Genomic DNA, 22,451 nt, shown 5'->3' with positions numbered 1-22,451 from the left:
ATTGTATGGCTAAGAAAAGATTAATTAAAAAATTATTTTCTTCGTGGTATTATACTAGTCTTCGGTGCAGAAACCAGGGCAGGCTCAGCTAGAGCATAGATTCGCATGAACGCGAAGCCATGGTCTGGCTTTGGTGGGAAAGCTACCAAGGAGGAGTTCTCTTTCGATTTTCCTTCTTTCTTGTCATTTTGCTCTATATGTCAAAAAGTCACTTTATTATTAGAAAGTTGAAGACCCCAAGGCTCCATAAGACAGAACTCAAACTGAAAATGCCAATGTGCCAATTAGACCAGAACTGTAACATGACTTTTTACTTAAATTCAACGGATCTTACGACATGGGATGTTGTCCAAAACGGTCCAGATGCTCCTCAACCGGCGAGAACAACCGCTTCGGGCAAATATCATACGGAGCCGAGAGTCAAATTGATCAGTAGCAACAACCACTCCAGAGGAATTGACCAGAAGGCAAGCTTCAACTGTCAAAGCTTTACATCCTTTATCTCCCTTTGAGTTTTATCCGTGGTCTGAAACCGGTTGAAGGAAGTTAGGTGACAATCAAAATAGTGCTCTTTGATAATTGAAAAGGGAATAATAGCACAAACAATTTCTGAATTTTAACTCAATATATAATTTGTTCTATAAATTTTTGATTTATTAAATATAGTCATTAAATTTTGTTCAATGTGCAATTTAATTAATAAATATTTAATTTATTTAATATAATCTCTGAACTTTTGAATCCTAAAATTGTATAAAAATATTTAATATAATGTTGAAAATATAATTTATGGATTAAATTGTATATTAAGTTAAAGTTAAAAACAAAAACAAAAAATTGGAATCACTTTTCCATTGAAAAGGAATATCCAACTCGATTTGACGTGAGTCGTGGCACATGGTCCAAAATCAGCTGTTTACCGATTTCTTTTCTCTTCTTTACAGCAGGACCAGCTACTCCCACCACGTCTCTTTCTCAAAGGACAAAAGGCCACGCCACTTATCGAGTCAGCGACAGGCATTATTTTATTAAACTTTACCCCCATTGCGTGCGGTCCGTCCAATTAGTATTTAAAAATTGTGGATCGGCAATGCTATCTTGATGCACGAGAATGTATGACGCCGATTGGTTGATGTCACGTCATGTCATAATGCGGGAAAAAGCCAAGAAGACAGGGCAAATTTATCACGTCTCTCTCTCTGTCTCTGTCTCTCTGAGGACAGAGAATATACACAATCGAGTCAATGCACATGTGATTCCGCATTCTTGGACTCTGGACAACTTAGACGATATTTGATCATCGGCTAAATAATAATTATTTCTATTCATTTATTTTTCGAAACAAAAAAATAAAAATTTATTTAATTTTTAATTTTTTATTCTCAAGAATAAATTTAAAATAGAAGCTAGAAATTTAAAAAAAAAAAGGGTTTTTCCTTTATTCTTGAAAACAACTTTAGAACTAAGCAATTTTCTTTTTCTTCTTTTTTTTTCTTCTTCTTCTTCTTCTTCCTCTAACTGTTAATCGGTGAAAAGGAAAAAAAAAAGAAAAATATAATAATATTATTTAAAAAATAAAAGAAAATTATTTCTGATCTCCAAATAAAATTTTGTGTAATTACCAAATACCTTCGAATGCTCAAAAACTCATTTAGAAAACGGAATTAGAAAAAAATATTTTTAAGCAAAAATTCTTCTCTAAAACAGAATAATTACAAAACAAATGTCCTTTGAAATAAAGAAATTTGTTGGGGAATATAATAAAAAAATTATTTTGAACATAAATTATTATTGGGAATGGAATGGTTAACAAACGCACATTTAGGGCGCGTTTTGTAACATTTATATTTTGGGAAATAATTTTTGAATAAAAATAGTTTTTTTTTGTTTTCAAAAACAATTTTTAAGTATAAGAATGCGCTTGGTAACTACAAAAATTTCTATTCCAAAAATAAAAATGCATTTGATAAACTTGTATAATTTTGTTATTTCTTTTAATTTTGTCAATATTTTTATTATATTTTTCCTTTTTTTTCTTCTTTGTTTTTCCTTTTTTTTTCTTATTTTTTCCTTCTTTCTCCTTTGTGGCCGATTGTCGGCCACGACGGCCGCTGACGACCAACCGAGCTCGCCGAAGCCTCGCTGAGCCACCAACGAGGCTCAACCTCGCCCAAGTGGTGCGAGATCGACCTCGCGTCGGCGACGCTCTGACGGGGTCACCGGCCAAAAGAAAGAAGAAAGAAAGAAAAGAGAAAAATTGTTTCTCGGAATTATTCCCTAGAACAAGAAATAACTTTTTTATACTTCTAGTTTTTGTTCTAATTATATTATCGGGAACAAAAGTTTTACCAAATATGTTTTATTTTTTTTTTTGTTCCCATAAAAAAAAATAAAAATTTTTTTCGGAGAACAGAAATACTTTTAACAAATAGGACCTTAGTTTCTTTTCTTTCTAAACAAGTAGGCAAATGGATGTTTCTTGTCTTCAGTGATTTGTTCATACTAATGCTCGTACAATCCACTTGTTCATCTGTCTTGATTCTTGATTTAATTCCTAATCTTTCCCAGAATCAGTATTAAATGCTTATTGATTCAAAGTGTTGAAGAGCCCGACTTTCCTGACAAAGTGAATGGGGTGACATCGGTCAAAGGTCATTTTGGAAAAGGGGGAGTGGCTTCCTTAGAAAACAATCATCACGATCATCATCGAGAAATGCATATCTAGCTGGAAATAAGGAAAATAGATTTTCTATGATGTCGGCGCACGACGCTTTCACATATGCTTGGACTGTGTAGTCTTCTTTCTTTCCTAGGCATATGAACGTTTTTAATAATAAAACGCTTTCATTATATATATCAAAATATGCTGGGACTGTGTATACAGTGTGACAATCAAAGGATGTCCATAAAAATTTCATTTCTCAAACATAAGCATGTGGAAGTTTCCAAGCAAGACACAAAATTCTCCCTCTCTCTCATCCAACTTTTGTGGCTAAGGAATTGTCCATTCTCCACATCATCATCGAGAAACGCATATCTAGCTAGAAATAAGGAAAAGAGATTTTCTATGAAGTCGGCAGAGATTTTCTATGAAGTCGGCGCACGACGCTTTCACATGCTTGGACTGTGTAGTCTTCTTTCTTCCTACACAAGTAGGCATATGAACGTTCCTTGTTTTTAATAATAAAACTTATAAGTAAACTTATGTACTTTTCATTAATTAAATATATATCAAAATGAATGGGACCACCGTATACAATGTGACAATCAAAGGATGTCCATAAAAATTTCTTTTCTCAAACATAAGCATGTACAAGTTTCCAAGCAAGACACAATTCTCCCTCTCTCTCATCCAAATTGTGTGGCTAAGGAATTGTCCATTCTCCACACTAACAGTACAGTTAGCTAATCATTTTCCTATTGAAATATTATTTGTCTCTTTTCTGCACTATTTAAACATTTCTCTAATTTGAGGCAAAAGTATAGTAGAAATCGAAACTTAGCACAGTAGAACACTTAAATGTTAAAAGTTACAAAATGTACACATAAGTGTTAAAAGTTACAAAGATACATATAAATGTCTTTTTTTTTAAAAAAAATTGAGACATCTGAGTGTCAAGTCTAGCAAACACTCCTGAAAATCATATATGGTATTTTTTTTTTTTTAATAATATAACTCATCTACGTGGCTCACTGAAAAACTAAGTCAGCAAAGAAAAGTCAAAGCAATGTCGTTTTGCCTCTTTTTGAATTTTAATATAAATATCATGTAAATCAAATTTAAAACTAAATTATTATTTTTTTTAAAAGAATGGCGAGGCCTTGCATAGCCCTCACCCAACGCCTTTTGCAACTTCTTCTTCTTCCTTCTTTAAAAAAAAATAATTTTTTTTTATAACTTCTTCTTCTTCTTCTTTTTTTTTTTTTTAAATAATAATAATTTAGTTGTAAAAATTTAATTAATATTTATATTAAAATTTAAATTTGAAGCAAAATGATATCGTTTTTGCCTATCTAACCATGTCACTATGCAAAACGTTGAACTTGTCTTGCCAAAAAAATAACACCTTAGTATTTTGGTAGGATTTTCTCATCATTGACATTTAATTGATTCATTTTACTCAATTTTAACACTTAAGTGTACATTTTTTTAACTTTTAATACTTAAGTATCCTCATACCAAGTTTTGGCACTCTTTGTGTGCGAGTCTCCTAATTTGACCCTATCCTTTCAAATTTTGCTTCACTTAAAATCAAATATAAAACAAAAATACATCAACTAGAGCATATTTGTATTCCCCATTTGTTAACCGATTTCAATTAGGTCCCATCCCAGTTGCATAGCCATTCCATCGTCTTTCACTTCCTCAGTATTCAACCTTCCTTCGATGGAACCGCTCAATTTCCCTTCTTTACCTGGTGTTCCACCTTCTTTTTAGCTTCTCTCTGTTGGAAAAATATGTCTTCAAAATGGGTTGAACAATGAAATCGGATCAAGTAAAATAACACGGACTTTGAGGCGTGATATCACTTTCTTTAAGGATTTATTTGACCCACAACGTTGCTAATGGTCACCGGCAAAAATCCTCCAGGATACAACAAAGTCTCGGATGAGAATACTAAATAGCAATTTTAGTATTTCTCCAGGGTCTTTCTAAGAAACAATCGAAAAATTGGCTGCTGTTTTTCAGAAAGATAACTCGAAAATGACAACACTTTTTTTTTTTCCGAAAATGACAAGTATATATATGAAACAATATTGCAACTCTTCATGAAAATTGCGAATAAACACGTCTTTAGAAAATTGTTCGGATAAACCAATGCGACTCTTCGGAAGAAGTCGAATAACGAACAATTGCAATCCTTCGGAAAAATTAAAACCGAATAAGTAATTTTCCAAAGATTGTCTTGAAAAGACACAAACAAAATTCAGAATAATTTTTTTTTAAAATAGAATTTCGAATTTTCATTTATATTTCATTTCCGAAATTCTCAAATTAAAAGGCAACCTTTGAACTAAAAAAAAAAATAAAAATAGCAAGGGATTAATGCTAATTAAATTGCGGGCGCACGGGCGTGCCAAGTGCACCAAATAATCGCGCAATTATTCGCGCACCCACACGCGGGTATGGTGGGGTCTAGCCCCGCCTAATCACTCCTTTAACTACAAAAGGGAAATCCCACATTAATAAATTGACCCTCCTGCTCCCACCTTTTCTATGTGGGACAAAGTAAAAAACACTCATTTTGTTTTAACAAACAAAATTCCAACACTCTCCACCACTTCCATCTCTTTTCTCGCCTTCCCCTTTTCGCCTTCAGTTGTGCTTCTTTGTCGGCTTTCTTTTTCGCTGCTTCAAGCTCTTGTACCAAGTTCCTCAAGCGTTTCACCGATTTTGTCCTCATAACAAAATATTTTTTACCAAACGATATGTTTGGCTTTTATTTAGAGGAGACACAGGTTTTGCTAATTCCGAACAAAGGATATCAAATATGATAATATAAAATCTTTAATTACAAAAAAACTATACAACCTTATGGCTAAACCTCAAATCTTTAAATTGAACTTAAATTGTGCTAGAATTTAATCGACGACACCGTTTAGACTTGTGATAGCACAATGTTGGAATCTAATCAACAACAATATACTTGGGTAGAGGATATAATGCCAAAATTCAATCAACGATGGTGGACAAAAAGTATAACACTGGAATCTAATTAATGATACTGCACCAGGATAAAGATACTTGTTGGAATCTAATCAATGACAAGAATTTGGAAGTTTTAACTAGATAAAAAAAAATGTGATAATGTGAAGACATTCGATGTCATGTCCGGGGGTGCTCCGTTGCTCTTCCAAGGTATTTATAGAGAAATTTGATAACCCCTTAGAAACTGTTCACCTCTTAGTAACCGCATCTATCTTTAGACATGTTCCTTTTGTAATCAACTCACCCATTTCCTGTATAACAGCTTTGATCGTGTCTTAATACTTCCTAGTTTGCCGACATTAATCTAATGACTAGGTATTAACCGTTTTCTCAATTGTGCGCTCCCTTGGCGCCTCTTGAAATATTTTGAAGACCCTAATCAAACCAACATTATTTAGGCAGCCATTTTGATCTTCGCCATTGTATTCTATCAATTGGACATGTGGCAATCCTTTGTTTCACCGTTAATCACTAAGTATGGAAAGTGAGCAATTGAACAATAATATAAACAGAAGAATAATATATATCGAATACAAGATTTGCATTGTTCGGTTGTAGAGACCTTCATTCATAGGAAGAGCAGCGACAAATTCATTATAGATCAAGCAATACAATGAAGATTACTCACTTTGAGTCATTCAAACACTCACGGTGTTTTTGAAGCCCCAATTATACCCAATAACACAAGCAGTGTTTAGTCCAGAAACTCCTTGCAAAATAATTTCTTAATCTCATAAAAAATTCACAAATCTTACCACAAAATTTCACGGCTACAAACACTAATTTTTCTCGGATGTAATTGCATGAACGAACAAACCAAAGCACTCATTTTGAGATGACATGCAATCTTCTCCACGCACTGCCAAATATATATAGTGAACTTGATGACTTTCAAATTCTTGAAAGTGACTCCTACGTGGACTAGAATAGAATAAAAAACAAATCTCCCAAACCGACTTCCGCAAGAAAAGATTTCGTTATCTTTAATTTATTGTTATCCCTTCATGAAAACGAGTCCAACGTGAACAGGGTATCCACAGTCAACTCTCCTCAAATTTATTTTCCTTGCTGACTTCAATGTAGAAACCAACTCGTGCATATATAATTTGTCTCTTTCTTCGCCGACTGCAGCTCCTAAAGGAAATAAATTACGTTCAAGTTCACAACACCATTACGGATGAGATTTCAGCATTATGCAAGATCCAATCTTGAACTTTTTTTTTTTTTTTATAACTCAAAGAACCCGCGCGCCGTACCAATACGGACAGCCCGATAAGCTCGAAGTAACAGGGGTAAACCCTAGGGCAACGCTAGCGGAGGATCCACTACTCCGACGTCGCATTTAAGATCCCGTGCGGCCAGCGGGATTCGAACTTCTCTCCTCTAGCAAATGATCATGAGAGCACTTATTTAACTGGATCACCGCAGGCGATGGTCAATCTTGAACTTTGATCTATCGAGATAACACACAAATAAACTTGGATTGGCTTCATTTCAATAAACTTAAACTCGAGACATATTTTAACGATTTTTTACTCGTAGGCTTGTCAATGACTAGTCATATATCAACACGTTAAGATGCATAATTGCATTGTATTACGCACGTGCCTAGTGCATGATGGTATGATCCTCAACTTCTTGTTCATGCGATCGGCCCGTGATGGTACAGTCCACATTGGGTGCCAACTCAATCTCTTACCCACCCGACCAGCACATGGTAGTACGGTCAACTCTGGATATCAACATCAAGCAAGCCTCCATATCTCCGTTGTCAGACTTTGGCATCAAGTTTTCTGCAGCACCGGCAGGAGTCATATTAGTCTCACTGAACAGCTGGCTATTTGTTCCAAACAGTGGATGGTGCTCCTGTTCGAGGACCACGTGATCTTCACGCCCTTGTATTCGTCAGTGACCTTCTCGTAGCCGTCCATGCTCCGGATGAGGGACCGGCTGTCTTTGACGGAATCTGCTTTGAGCCTCTTGGCCCAGGAAGCGGCGTTCTCAGCGATGTAGTTTTGAATGGCGGCGGAGGCCTCGCTGCGCTTCACATGCAATCGGGGAACGAGATCTCGACGTAGGGATTGAAGAAGCTTGCCCACTTGTGGAATTGTCATTCCAAGAGACAGCAGAGTTCGGAAGGATGTATTGCTGGATTGTCTCTAGGACTAGGAGCACAAGCCCACCGATCGCAGATCCGTACAGCGCAAACATCTCTCCTACGAATCGAACATGTATATGGATTTATGTCTTGTCTCGAGTTTTAAGCCCGCCTCTTTTGAAGGAGCATAAGAACAACATGGCCAACTTTAATGTTCAAGTTCTGGAATCAACTTTATGTATATTTTTACTCATGCTGGAGCACAAATCAACTAGAGCATCCACGATAACGGCATCTCAAATCAGAGTAAATTGAGTTCTACATTAGTAACGAAGCAATATCAATTCTCCGTGACCTTCTCCACGAACAATTACTATAATCTTCTTTGAAGAACAACTTTCGCGTCAATTCTCAATTTAGGATCATACTATCATATCTCTGATATACGTGAAGCTCTCATCCCAGAATGCTTTGCAGCTTGTCCCACAATCCTTCGATTCCAAGAAATCGAGTTTGCAAACTCGAAGAAGAGATGACAATATTGACTAGAAATTGTGCTCTGGAATTGAGGAACAGAGCGGAACTGAGCTGAATTGGGATATGGTTGGGTTAGAATTGTCACTTGATGAGGCATGTATGACGCACACTTCCTAGCTTTTTTTTTTTTTTTTTCAGTAAAGGCACACTTCCTAGCTTTCCGTGCGCACCAACTCTAAGAAACAACTGGAAGATTTCCTTCCTGCTTTTTCCCAAAAAGAAAGATAAAGACAGTTCGATTCACACTCTCCTACTGGTATCAATCCAGAAGGATAAGCTTTTGTTATGGCACGGCCAATATCAAATTAATCTAATGGTATCCTTCTTTTTAGTATTATCCTTGTCCTCGTGCGGGATGAGATGCTCAGCTAAAGCATGAATATGCATCAGCGCGTAATCCAGGTTGGTCGGTAAGCCACCTCCCATAACTTAATGTTTAAGTCAATCTAGTCCTTCTGTGTCCATATGCAGAATTCAATCAAGTTTAATTGGTTTTGGCCCCATCGCTTGTTTATTTTTTATTTTAGTAAACCCATATTTTTGTTTCTATTCTTGGGACGAAAATAATCACAATTATGAAAAAAAAAAATTTGTCATGCAAATAGAGTTCAACCACGAGAAATAGAGCAATCTAATTGAGATCTACTCAATATTTAATTACACACGTTAGAAAAAGATATTTAAGTTTAACTCAAAATTTAAAATAGATAAGTCAAAATTTGGGTTTTTTTCTTTGATGTCATTATCATAATATGTTTCTCTTTGTATTCCACAGTTATATTTTTTCTTCTTATTTTTTCTTTTTCCGACCAAAATGGAATCTTTTGAGTTTGCATAGGGGATTATGCAATATGAGTTATTGATGATCTCAGAGGGTTTTCATTAGTAGTTTTTTTTTTCCCTCCAGATGATTAATAGTCAACTATGAATTTGGACAGCCAGCTTCCATGAAACGTTATGCACATATCCGTATAAGCAAGTTCCTATTTCTTACTAAGGGATGCACTAAATTTCAAACTTACAAAAATGGAGGAAAGAATACATCAACTCCTAGATATTTCCTAGTTTTGCCGATCTTTCATGTCGCAGATCATTAACAAAATACGAGGCAGAAGAAAAATATATTATTCCATATTTCCAGTCCCAGTTATTAATAACTATTCTAAGAAATACGAGAATCACTAATTCTTATACAAAATCACCAAACTCAAGAAATTTTTTTTTTTTCGAATTTACCAACTCTTGAAGCTATCAACTGATAGTTGACTTAGTTACCAATGTTTATCAGATTGTTTCAAAGCTACCAATTGTTACCATAATTTACTAACATCTACGGCAACATACCGACCAGAAAATTTTTACCTATCCCTATGTAAAACTATCAACTACTTTTTGAATCAATTATCAATGTTTATTTGATTGTTTCAAGACTATCAATTCGTTCAATAATTTACCGACATTAATTTGGAGAGCTCAGCAATATTTTAGACTCTTTTTTACTATTACCAACTATATTGCAATAATTTATCAATAATTATACGTGAAGTTTAAGTTACCAACTCTTATTTGAGTTATTTACCAATTTTTATTTGATTATTTCAAAAGTGAAAACTATTCCAGTAAATTGTAAACATTTGTACATAACTGTTTGGGTTCCAATTTACTTGAGTTGCAATCAAATATAAATTGGTAAGATGGCTAGAATAATAGTTAGTAATTTCTTTTATAAGAACTAGTAACGTTAACATGCTTACAGCATTCAAAAAAAAATAAAAATAAAAATAAAATAAAATAAAATAAAATAAAATAAAATAAAATAAAGGGCTGAAAATCTATTAAGACAGGAGGTGATTTCGAAACAATTTAATAAGCATTGCTAACTCAATCAAACAAGAATTACTAAAATTAAATCTAAATGGTAATTGAATCGTGAAGAGTAAGTAAATATTAAAAGTTAATACCGGTAACTTTCTATGAAAATTAGCAACTTTAATATGACGTTCTTATATATAAATGTTGGTAAGATTTTGGAACGTATGGTAATTCTAAACCAATCAAATTAGAGTTAATAAATGCACTCACATGAGAGTAACTTTGTATAAAAGTTAATAACTTTAAAACGTTGGTAAGCTAAACAAGTAAATATTGGTAATAAATAGAAATAACGGATAAGTTAAAACAGTAAAATAACTGTTGGTACTTCTACAAAACTATTAATAACATACTATCACGTATCAAGCTATATAATTGTTGGTACTTTCATAAAACCGTGGCTCACTTACTATCATATTACAATACCAATTAAAATTTAGTTGTCGGCAAGTTTTGAAACCTGTAGGTAGTTTGAGTATAAAACCACATGACCTTTCTGAGTCGCTTACTTTAGCTTCCCCTCCGACGGCTCATGGAAAAGAAATCCTTTTTTAGCAAACGGCCAGAGAAACTTTGGAGTTATAAATCAGGTATAGAACCAATGCAATGCTTGTTACAATTTCGAATTTGTTATTATATGCTTGCTCTAGTACAAATGCAACAAAAAGACCAAGGACATGAGGTCAAACCAAAATTTGGTCCGAGGACCATTTAGTTTGAGGAAATCGAAGGACTCGCGATTGTTTAGCTGAACTTCCGGCAGCAAAAAATTAGTAAGTAAAAGAAACAAAGAATGTCTGTGATCTGCAATAGTTAAAAGGAGTGAAAGTAAATACAGGATAGAAAAGTTCATCTGGACTACGTAATGAAATATAAAACAAACAATACAAAAACTAGAGCATGTAATCCGATACAAAATTCATCTTTGGCAGATCAACTCGCTCAATTTTCCTTCTTTAGCAGATGTTCCACCTTCTTTTTTGTTTCTCTCCACCACTTCAATCTCTTCTCTTGCTTTTCCCTTTTTGCCTCCAGCCGTACTCGTTCTGCCGCTTTCTTCTTCGCTGCTTCGAGAGCTTCTATCAAGTTCCTCAAGCAAGCCTCCACATCTTTGTTGTTGGACTTAGGCATCAAGTTTTCCGCAACATCGGCAGGAGTCATATGGGTCTCGCTGAACAGCCGGCTAATTGTTTCGAACAATGGATGGTTTTCGACATTCAGATAATTTTTGGCGAGGACCTTGAATGCTTCGAAGCAACAATACGACATCTCGATGTGCTTATCCATCCTTCCTCTCCTTATAAGAGCAGGGTCGAGCTTATTGACGTGATTAGTCGTAAATATTATGACTCTTTCCCCACCACAAGCAGACCGAATTCCATCAATGAAGTTAAGAAGACCAGACAAAGTGACCTTGCTACTCTTCTTATCTGTTCTGGTCATTTTCTTTAGAGGATCGTCGTCCTTGTCATTATTCTGCTCCTCTGCCTTCTTCCTCTGGCCCGTGAGATTGAGAGAGCAATCGATGTCCTCGATCACAATGATAGACTTGTTTGAGGTCTCAATCAGAAGCCTCCTCAGTTCCGTGTTATCGTTAACCGCTGTGAGCTCTAGATCGTACACGTCGTACTTCAAGAAATTAGCCATCGCAGCAATCATGGTGGACTTACCAGTCCCGGGTGGACCGTAAAGCAGATACCCGCGCTTCCAAGCCTTGCCAATCTTAGCATAGTACTCTTTGCTCTCAGTGAATTTCGTGAGGTCATTCATTATTTCCGTCTTCCTGTCTGGGTGCATGGCCAAGGTCTCGAACGTCGCGGGGTGCTTGAAAACTGCATGGATCCACATGGAGTCTTGCGGGTCGTTCGTGTAGAGCTTCAGCTGCCGGTTTCTGCTAGCGATCGCCTTTCCTTCGGTCAGTACGTGGTTGACGTAAGATTGAGTGATCAATTTCCTGTGGCGCCGATGGAATGTGAGCGTGTAGTACCTCGGGTTCTGTGTCGTGGGATATAACGAAAACGTCGTGCTCGCAGGGACGATTCTGTTCGAGGACCACGTGATATTCACGCCGTTGTATTCGTCATCGACCTCCTCGTAGTCATCCATGCTCAGGATGAGGGGCCGGTTGTCTTTGACAGAATCTGCTTTGAGCCTCTTGGCCCGGGAAGCGGCATTCTCGGTGAGGTAGTTTTGAATGGCCATGAAGGCCTCGCTGCGCTTCATGTATTTGCCTGTGAACTCGTGGAACGAGATCTCGACGTATGGATAGAAGAAGCTCACCCATTTGTAGAAATATCGTTCCAAGAGTTTAGGGAGTACAGGAGGGAAGTACTGCTGGAGCATCGCCTGTAGGAGCACGAGCCCGCCAATCGCAGATCCATACTGAGTAAACATGTTGTGTCCGTGAAGTTTGAATCTGTGATTTAGGACATAGACGAGGACAAGCCCAATTTTCTTTAGTATCTGGCAATAATCAGTAGCACAGAGAAGTTTCAATCTGTTTGGGATGCAAATTAGATCGATGAATTAGTTGAAACATTGTTGGAGATAGAAAAAGGGAAGCTATCTGGATATAGCATGCATGTAAATCCTCTGCAGATGAAGGTCACAAGAATTGCTGGCACTAATCATTGCACTGAGAATTTTTCTGAAGACATGCTTTGATTCATTTTGAACGGTATATACACGTTTATTCTAGCTAACTTAGTTCAGGTTCTGAGATCAACCTGATGTATCTAATGTGCTAGATTAGAGAGAAACTACATCAGGATCGCCGTTTCATACCTCTGATACGCACGTGAAGCTCTCGCACCGAATTGCACTGTGCTTTTCCGACAGTTTTCAATTCCAATTACAATGGTCAAGAAATCAAGTTCGCAAACTTGAAGGAGGGTGGACAACACTGATTGGAAATTGTGTGTACAGACTTGAGGAACTGAGGGCAATATTGAGCTAAACTGCCAATTTGGTCTGTGTTAGAATGTCGCTTGATGAGGTGATTTATAATGCATGCTTCCTAGCTTTCTGTGCGCACTACCGCTAAGCAAACAAATCGGATGTTTCCTTCCCTGCTTTTTTCCGATAAAGAAAGACAAAAATGTTTCTGTTCATATTCTCTTTTGGTATTCTTCCTGAAGAAAAAGCTTCTTTTATTGCATGGCCAACACAAAATTAATTAAGTTATTTCCTTCCTTTAAGTATTATATTTCGTCCTCGTGCAGAACGAGAGTTGGCCCAGCAAAACAATAATTTTTTGCATTAACGCGAAGTCCCGTCATCAAACTTGGTCGGAAAGCCATTTCCCATAGATTAAACTAAAGTCCATTTATTGCCGTATCCTTTAGCAGAATTATAACCATGTTATTTAGGAGGGTGCTTGCATGACGGCAGGTTACTTTTGATTAGTAACGGTGCATCCTGAGCCATCCTTTTTCTTTAGATTGGTAACGGTGCCGTTACCCAAGCATTTTTCTGTTAGGAGGTTGCTTGCATGACGGCAGAGTTACTTTCGTTAGTAATATACAATTGGTGATTGCGTGAATAGTTACGAATTATAAATTTTGTATTGTTATATGTATTTTATTGGTTTTATTCACATTAATCACTTTCCTAATTTCATTTTTATCATATAAGGAATCTCACTATCATCCCATCAAGGGATATTTTCCTTCCTAATTTTCAAAGAAACCAGCTAAGCAATTTAACCAGTATGTTTGGGAAATTGATTGGCGGGGAAGGCACCGTCTCTTTCTTAAGAGGGACCGCCGTTACCCAAGCATTTTTCTGTTATTTATACTCAGTCTGGTTTAATTGTAGATTGTTTTACTTTTTTCCCCACGACAGTTTCCGTTTCTTGAGTAAATTTCAATTTGATATGCAAATGTGAATTCCTATCCGGTCTCCACCAGTCCGGTTGTTTTACCCTAAAACCATGACTTACTCCTACCTTTAGCAGAATTCTAATCACGCTATTTATAGCGAGAAGGAATACTTGAAGTTGTGATAAGGAATATACAAACGTAGTATGCTACAAATGAACACAAGCATTGCACGCAATTAAGGGATGACTTTTCGGACAATGATTATACCAATGGACTATTGAGAACATAAAGATTTTGAATTTCAAACGGTCAATTAGGGTGTGTTTGTTTGAGTGAAGAAATTTCTGGCAAATTAGTCTTTTAAAATTTTTAAGTGTTTAGTTTGCTGAAGATGATCAGTTAACGGAAAACCATTTATGGTCGAAAAATATATGCATGCTTACAATTAGAAAAATGAATTCCTTAACCTGAAAAGGGGGAAAACATTTCTTTGGCATCCTTTGGTCATGGAATTTTCTCCCAAACAAACACGCCTTTAATGCCTATCTAAATGCTTTGAAGAGTTTTAGCACTCTATCATAAATAAAAGTGAAAATTGCGAGTTTTTCGGGATCTATAAAAAAGTTAAAGGCCCAAGGCTCCTTTAGACGAACTCCTGAAACCCAAAATCGCAAAGTGCCAAGGCCAATGTTACCAACAGTTGGGCCGAAAACATTACTTTTTGGTCGGCTGTAGAGCCCACTCACCTTGGTCAAATAGAAGACACCGTCACATTTTAGATCCGTCCAATTTCATTATTGATTTCCGACACTAATTTCCCAAACATATTACGAGCTATAATAACATGGTCATCCTAATCAAACGTATTGAAAGAGCGAAGGTGCCGACATCATTTGGTTACACATATTGGAATATGTTATTAATGTTTAACTAAAAATTCAAAAGAAATTACAAAATACCTTAGGTTTTTTTTTTTTTTTTTTTTTGTTAATACCATCAATAGATCATATTCCTTTTTGAATTCCACGAGTTTCTTTTATTTGCTTCAACTAGAGTAAAAATTTTCATCTTATGTATTTCATAGTAAACTCTGTAATATGACTTATTAATTATGTTAGATTCTTTAAATTAGTATGTATATTCTTCAAATGATTTTAGTTATATAAGAGTTTGGACATCCAGCTTCTATGAAATATTAGATACACATAATTGGTAAAAGCAAATTCTTATTTCGAATGCAATAAATTTCAAGCTTACAACGGTGGAGAAACCAATCCATCCACTCCTAGATTTTTCACACATTTTGCCAATCTTTCCTATTCTAGTTTTCTTGAGATGTACAAATCACACACAAAATACGAGGCAGAAGAAATCTACATATTACTACAATTTTTCAGGATCATCTGGTTTCTTCAACGTCTACACTGCGAAGCCATTCTGTTTCACTTCTTTGGCAGCCACTCCTCCATTGATGACCCCATTTGCCTTCACTTCTTTATCAGATTTTCCACTCTCTTTCACTTCCTCCTTCACACCATTTTCTTTCTTTTCTTGCTCTTCCTTTTCAGCCTTTGCCCGCGCTTCTTCCTCGGCTTTGTTCCTTGCTTCCAGCTCCTTTGCCGCTTTGAGCGCTTCTATCAAGTTCCTCAAGCCAGTCTCTGGATCCTCACTGTCGGACTTAGGCATCAAGTTCTCTGCAACATCGGCAGGGGTCATTTTGGTCTCCTCAAACAGTCCACTAATCGTCGTGAATAGTGGATGATAGTCAATGTCCAAATAATTCCTTGCAAGAACTTTGAATGCCTCAAAGCAGCAATACGACATTTCTATGTGCTTGTCCATCCTTCCTCTCCTTATGAGAGCAGGGTCGAGCTTGTCCACATGGTTGGTGGTGAATATGACGATTCGCTCTCCTCCACAAGCTGACCAGATGCCATCAATGCAGTTGAGAAGACCAGATAAAGTCACCTTGCTGCCTTTCTTCTCTTCTTTCTCCATTTTCTTCACGGGATTGTCCGTTTCGTCGTCATCGTCATCATCGTCCTTCTCCATTTTCTTTCTTTGGCCCGTCAGATCAAGCGAGCAATCAATGTCCTCGATCATGATAATAGACTTGCTTGAAGTTTCGATTATTAGCTTCTTCAGCTCAGTGTTGTCTTTGACCGCTGTCAACTCAAGATCATACACATCGTAGTTCAAGAAATTAGCCATGGCAGCGATCATGGTGGACTTACCTGTCCCAGGGGGACCATAGAGCAGGTAACCACGCTTCCAGGCTTTGCCTATTTTAGTGTAGTACTCTTTCCCTTCGCTGAACTTTTTGAGATCATTCATGATTTCCCGCTTCTTGTTCGGCTCCATCGCCAGAGTCTCAAACGTCGCTGGGTGCTCAAAAACCACATGGCTCCACTTGGTTCGCTTGTATCCAAACCAATTCTGGCTAGGATTGTTTGTATAGAGCTTTCTTTGCCGGTTTTTCATGGCAATCGCCTTTCCTTCAGTCAAGATGTGCTTAACATAAGATTCTGTGATGAATTTCCGGTGCCTCCGGTGAAAGGTGAGCCGGTAAAACCTCCGGTCCTCAGTCATCGGATAGAAGGAAATAGACGCGTTCTTGGGGGTGGTTTTGTTCGACGACCACCTGACCTTCACCCCCTTGAACACGTCCGTGACCTCCTCGTGGTCATCCATGCTCAGAATGAGAGACTGGGTACTATCTTTGATGGCGTCCGCCTTGAGCCGCTTGGCCCGTGCAGTGGCGTTCTCCTTGAGGTAGTTCTGGATGGCCGAGTAGGCCTCGCTTCGCTTCAGCTTCTCCCCTGCGAACTCAGGGAACACAATCTCAATATACGGATAGAACAAGCTCACCAGCTTTCGGGTGTACCGCTCCACATGGTCCCGCAGCTGGGGAGGGATGTATTGCTGGAACATGGCCCATATGACTACCAGACCGCCGATTGCGGATCCGAAGCCCGTGAACATCTCTCCAGAAAACATTTTTTTCTTCTTACTCCAAAGAAATTTTTGGGAAGGTCCAGTGTAGTGAATTAGTTTGAATCAGTAGTCATGACACTCCACCTGTGCTGCTTTATATAGGGAGACAGAAGCTATGTGATTGGATACTCATTCTTGGGTATCAAGAAACATTTCCCTGAATTTTCTTATTTGTTTGTGGGATGGGAAGTTGATAGGAAACCGGTCAGATTTTTGTCATTTGGTGCCACAACAACTCGCTAGGAAACTGCTCAGCAGGACCGCACTGAAGGACAAACTGTCACTGATCTTGAAAATGAGATCAGCCACCAGAGTTTCTCTAGGTTCAGCGGTCACCTGGCAGAGGTGGAATTGCTGACCGCCATTTCAAGGACTGAATTAGTCTCTTCTCTACATTTTTCAAATGGAACAGTATACGCACGCATGATCTGCCGACGTGAGGCAGGTTAAGCTTTGGAACAGAATTCTGTACTATTTCACGCTTTAAAAGTGCCGAGCAACGAGCAAATAGAAAGTTGGGAACTGTCAAATTGGTCTACGTTCTTTAACCGATTAGAGGTGCCTCTTATCTATCACCAATCGCCAAACCCCAGAAGTTTAGACGCTTGCAGAGAGAACACAACGTTTTACTGGAAGCCTGAACGCAGAGTGTCCCGATAAGAGATATCTTCAAGTGCAAGTTAGGCGGCTTGCTGTTTTTAAAAGAGAACAAAAGTAATCTCATTGTACCCGTTCAGCTTCAGAAGCTTGAATAGCTTTACTTCTGGAAATACGGCAAAATTTTCAGTAGTGGCAAGATAGTTTGGAATTTCCAGAAACAACAACATCAAGCATTTGACCAAAATTGAGCCAAACTTTCTTATACACATGTTGCGAAAGTAATAATTCATCACCCTAATTAAAGAACCTAATATATTTGAGGTGGTTGGACTAACTACCTTGTGATGTTATCTATGTGATGTCATGATTTAAAAACTTGCAAAGAAAAGAGCAGACTAACTTGTGAGCCCGGCCTCCTTTAGAGCCAATTGCATCTCTTCTCCAAGAAATGACTTGAAAAAGACCAAAGCCTGTGTCGGAAAACGATGTCCTTGGAAATTTCTAATATTATTGGTATACTTTTAATTTGTTTAATTATGTCTTTTGGTTGAGATGATAAGGCGTGCATATCACCCAAACAATTTTAAAGTCCTAAAGGGGAGGCCAAGATGACCGTATGCCTTGAAGCTTCCAGAAGTGTAGGGTTTTCTGGATTACACTTATAAATTTCTTGGGGATATTATGAGAATTTCACTTAGAGAAATCTTATAATTGATGGAGGTAGACTGTGTATTAGGAAACTGGATTTTTGCCGTTAGATCAAGGGGAGACATACAATTGTAATTTGAGATCGGTATATGTAAAGAGTCATCTCCCTTAATTGGTAACTCCGTATATCCAACATAACAAAACGTAATAGAGTATTTTCTCCCAAATACTTCTCTCCAAAAGTTTCTCTTTACAATCCAGAGCGAGCCGAGTGAGCGAGTGAAGAGGGCAGGCTAAGCCTAAGCGTCTTTAGCAAGAGGTGAACGAGCCAAAAGGGTCCGAGGGTCGACTCTTGATAGTCGACCCGCTTATGCAAAAAGAAAACAATAAACAGAGAGATACCAAAAAAAAGGGCGAGTTATTTTTTGATCGGAGCATATTAAACGGGGGTACTTGTAGAGTAATTTGATTCTAAGATGACTGATACAATTCAATTGTTACATTTTTTTTTATTGTTATCTGAGGAAGGACGGTTTCCGAAGAGTAAGACGAAATGATGCTTGGTGTAGATATATAAAATACACGTGATAACTGCGAGACAAAAAAGCTATAATATCATTTTGACATGAGTACGACATTAAATATGCATTAAATTTGGGAAAATTGTCCAAATAGTCTTAAACTTATTGCATTTTTATCAATTCGGTCATAAATTTTTCAATAAACATTTTTACATTTTGTCAATTTAGTGCTAAACCTTTTCATTTTTTTTGTCAATCGAAAATTGTTCAATTTTGGTCGAAAATTGTTGAAATTGATCAATGTGTCACATTTTTAATAATATTTTATTTTATTATGTTTTAAAAAAAAAAAATTGGCTTTTTTTTTGGGGTTTTGGATTTGCCCGGCAACCCTTGTCGGCTAGATCCGAACCCCCAAAAGCAAAAAAATTTAAAAAATCATAAAAAAATTCAAAATATTATTAAAAAAGTGTCACGCATCAGCTATCTACATAAGTAATTTTTGAACAAATTTGGCCGGACTGAATTGGAAAAATGAAAAAAAAATCGAATTGATAAAATTAAAAAGTTTAAGATTGAATTGGCAAAAATATAACAGATTTAGGATTTTTGTACAATTTTCCCCATTAAATTTTGTCTCACTTAGGACTGCCCTCGTATAGACACTTTTAAAGCAAGAGTCCCAATTCGATTTTGCTTTCTCCTCCGATTAATCAATTCGGATAGCAAGAGTTCCAACACGTTTTCTTTCCTGCTCTAGTTAGTCAATTCGAACACGACTCCTACTCCAACATTTTATACATAGTATTTTGACTTGATTACGAAGAGAGCTTGAGAATACGTTTGATAACCATTATATTCCTGAGAATAATTTCTACTTAGAAATAAAAAAATTCTGATTTTATTCCCTTGATGAGTTTCTGAGCATTTAAAAACGTTTGATAACTGTATATAATTTTTATTTCTGGAATAAAAATACATTTGATACGACCTTCAATTTTTGTTATAACTTATAATTTCTTTTAATATTTTAATAATTTTATTACTTTTTTTCTTTTTTTTTTTTTCTTTTCCACCTTCCTCCTTCAGCCGATTGCCCATTGTTGGCCCTCAGCAAGGCCAAGCCTAGCCCAACCATTGGTGAGATCGCCGGCCTTGTTTGGCCAGTCGTCAGCCATTGCCATAGTTGATGACTAGCAAGAGGAAGAAGAAGATGAAAAAAGACAAAGAAAAAAAGAACATAACTTGGCCTTGATTCTAGAGTTTTTCTTGGGAGTTAAAAACATTTTTTTTTTTTTTTACTTCTTGATTTTTTTCCAAATTTATTTCCGGAAACAAAAGTATTGCCAAACGAAATTCTGTTCTTTTTCTTTTTCTTTTTTCTAGGAAACAAAATAGTAGAATTAAGCACTATTTGGCATACTACTAAATAGCCCTGACTAATCCTTGCACATCTTTGATTGGCAATTTTAGGTCATGACAAATAGTTATTATATACTTTGTTTCACAAAAATTAAAGATATTTTCATATTTTCCCATAATATCAATAATGAAGGTAATGAAAATTAATTTTCTTTGACTAGTGGCGAAAAAAATAAGAAGAGATTTTCTGATTGCTGATTGTTTATGGACAGAGGAGGTGAAAAAAATAAAAAGAAAAAACATTCAAACTTGTTTAGGAAGACGCTTCTGCTGAGAGTTTTGAGTGTTTCTTCTCAATGATGTAATTCTCCGAAGTCTGACATGTGCATTATTTTTTATTCATCTTTCATCACAGCAGAAGTGAAACAATCAAGAACTTATGGAGATCATATATAACAAATTTATTATGTACCTGATTATGAAGTCAAAGCAACTGTGAATGATTTTTTCCCACATTGATTCCGCAGAAGTCAGCCTACTCATTCGATACCTAATCATATAGTACCAATTAGACGTGAAATTGAAAACCCTCTTAGAGCAATACTAGTGTTTGTTACTACTGAAAAGAAAGCGAAACGGGACATGATCAAGTGGTAAGACAACGGGTGTTGGTCTCGGTATTCAGAGGTTTAGATCCTTTCGTCTCAAGGAATATTGGCTCTCTGTAGGACATTCATTTGGATGAGAGCCGTTTGTTTGCTTGGGCAGTCAAGTATGGACCGGTTCATAGGTCATCGAAAGAGAGAATAATCTCATTTTACCCTTTATAGCTTTAGCAGCTTTTTTTTTGGTCAGTCTTACTCTATTCCTATTCTACACTCACTCTCAGACTTTTGTCCCGTCTCTTACAGGACGTGGGAGTTGAAACCCACTCCTGAAACTTACGCAGCTTAAGTAGCTTTATTTCTAGAAAAAACAGCAAAAATTTCGGTAGTGGCAACATCTCTTATACAACAGTCGCGATGTCATTAGTACAGTACCGCTTTGTTGCTACACATGTGGCACGAAGTCTTGACCTAATCCTGAAGTTTAAATTTAAATTACTCATCGCCCTAATTAAAGAACCTAAAAATATCTACGGTGGTTGGATAAATTGACTTCTAACGTCATAGTTGGGCCGGCCTCCTTTGGATGCTTTGCATCTTTTCCCGGAAAAAAAGTTGGAAGGGCTATCTCGGATGGCGATGTCGTCGGAAACTCCGGGTCTTTGTCGGTAATTTTTTTTATTTATTTTAGTCTTTATTTTATAAGCAAGCATATCACCCAGAAAATTGAAGGAAACGTCTTGTGTTGTGCCGTTTTGAGCTTGCATTTGTGTTGCCAAATGCAGCTTTACAAGACAAAAGACCGAGAAGGCGGCCAAGAAGATCGGGCGTCCCTTGAAGCTTTTAGGAATCTAGGATTTTTGAGATACCCTGGAGTATTTTTAGGGGTATTAATTCTACTTGTATCCTAGAGAAATCTTGTGATTACTGAATATAAATTGTGTATGTAGAGATTGGATTTTCAACATTAGATCAATGGGAGATATACAATCAATTTGAAGGATTTGTGTATATATATATAAGGGTCAACTCTCTTTTCATTTATAACATTCCATATCCAACACAATGACAACAGAAAATAAACGGTTTCTCTTTATTACCTAGAATAGGCAACGTGAGGCAGCAAGCAAGGGGAAGGCTAAGCTTAGATGACTATCGTAAGAGCAGAACAAGTCGAAAAGAGTCTAAGTATCGCACGATTTTGATCTCAAAAGTCGACCTATGACATCCTGCAAAGTTGAATATATACGTTAAAAAACACTAAGAAAAGTCGCTAAGCAACAGCGCGACTGTTTCGTTCCCCACTTTTTCCCCAAAAAAGAAAGTGAAAGATATTTGGGTTCACACTCTCTTTTGGAATCAGTCCTGAAGAATAAGCGTTTATTATTGCGTGGCCATATAAAATTAATTAAATAATGTCCCCCTTTCTAGTATTATACTCGTCCTCGTGTAGAATGAGTGTAGACTCGGGTTTGCGTTAACGCATGACCAGGGTCATGTATGGTCGGAAAGCCATTCTAATAACTTTTACATGCAAATTAGGGGCGAATAACTAAGTATGAGCCCAAGATAAAATTGAGAATCGGACTGAACAGGTTATAGGAACTTGTTTGATTCCAAGTCTTGCGGTCATTATTTTGGTTCCCGATTGAAAAACAAGTAGAATCGATATTGTACGATTTA

The 22,451-nt window shown here is 36.8% G+C and overlaps 2 protein-coding genes and 1 non-coding gene across 3 annotated transcripts; all 3 read right to left on the bottom strand.

Moving 5' to 3' along the window:
• Positions 1-11,159: 11,159 nt before the first annotated feature.
• LOC104420667 (AAA-ATPase At3g28580) lies at positions 11,160-12,611 on the bottom strand. The gene has a single exon (XM_010032466.2). It carries the CDS (start codon positions 12,609-12,611, stop codon positions 11,160-11,162), a length of 1,452 nt encoding a protein of 483 aa, XP_010030768.2.
• A 2,640-nt stretch (positions 12,612-15,251) lies between these two features.
• On the bottom strand, positions 15,252-17,096 carry LOC104419331 (AAA-ATPase ASD, mitochondrial). Its single transcript, XM_010030960.3, has one exon. The coding sequence runs from the start codon at positions 17,033-17,035 to the stop codon at positions 15,458-15,460; it is 1,578 nt and encodes a 525-aa protein (XP_010029262.1). The 5' UTR covers positions 17,036-17,096; the 3' UTR covers positions 15,252-15,457.
• A 3,391-nt stretch (positions 17,097-20,487) lies between these two features.
• On the bottom strand, positions 20,488-20,584 carry LOC120288652. Its single transcript, XR_005546754.1, has one exon. It is a non-coding gene; the product is annotated as a small nucleolar RNA R64/Z200 family (small nucleolar RNA).
• Positions 20,585-22,451: the final 1,867 nt, after the last annotated feature.

The sequence above is a fragment of the Eucalyptus grandis genome, chromosome 9 (assembly GCF_016545825.1).
Source record: "Eucalyptus grandis isolate ANBG69807.140 chromosome 9, ASM1654582v1, whole genome shotgun sequence".
Taxonomy (NCBI): Eukaryota; Viridiplantae; Streptophyta; class Magnoliopsida; order Myrtales; family Myrtaceae; genus Eucalyptus; species Eucalyptus grandis.
This window is presented reverse-complemented; position numbering and strand designations above follow the sequence as displayed.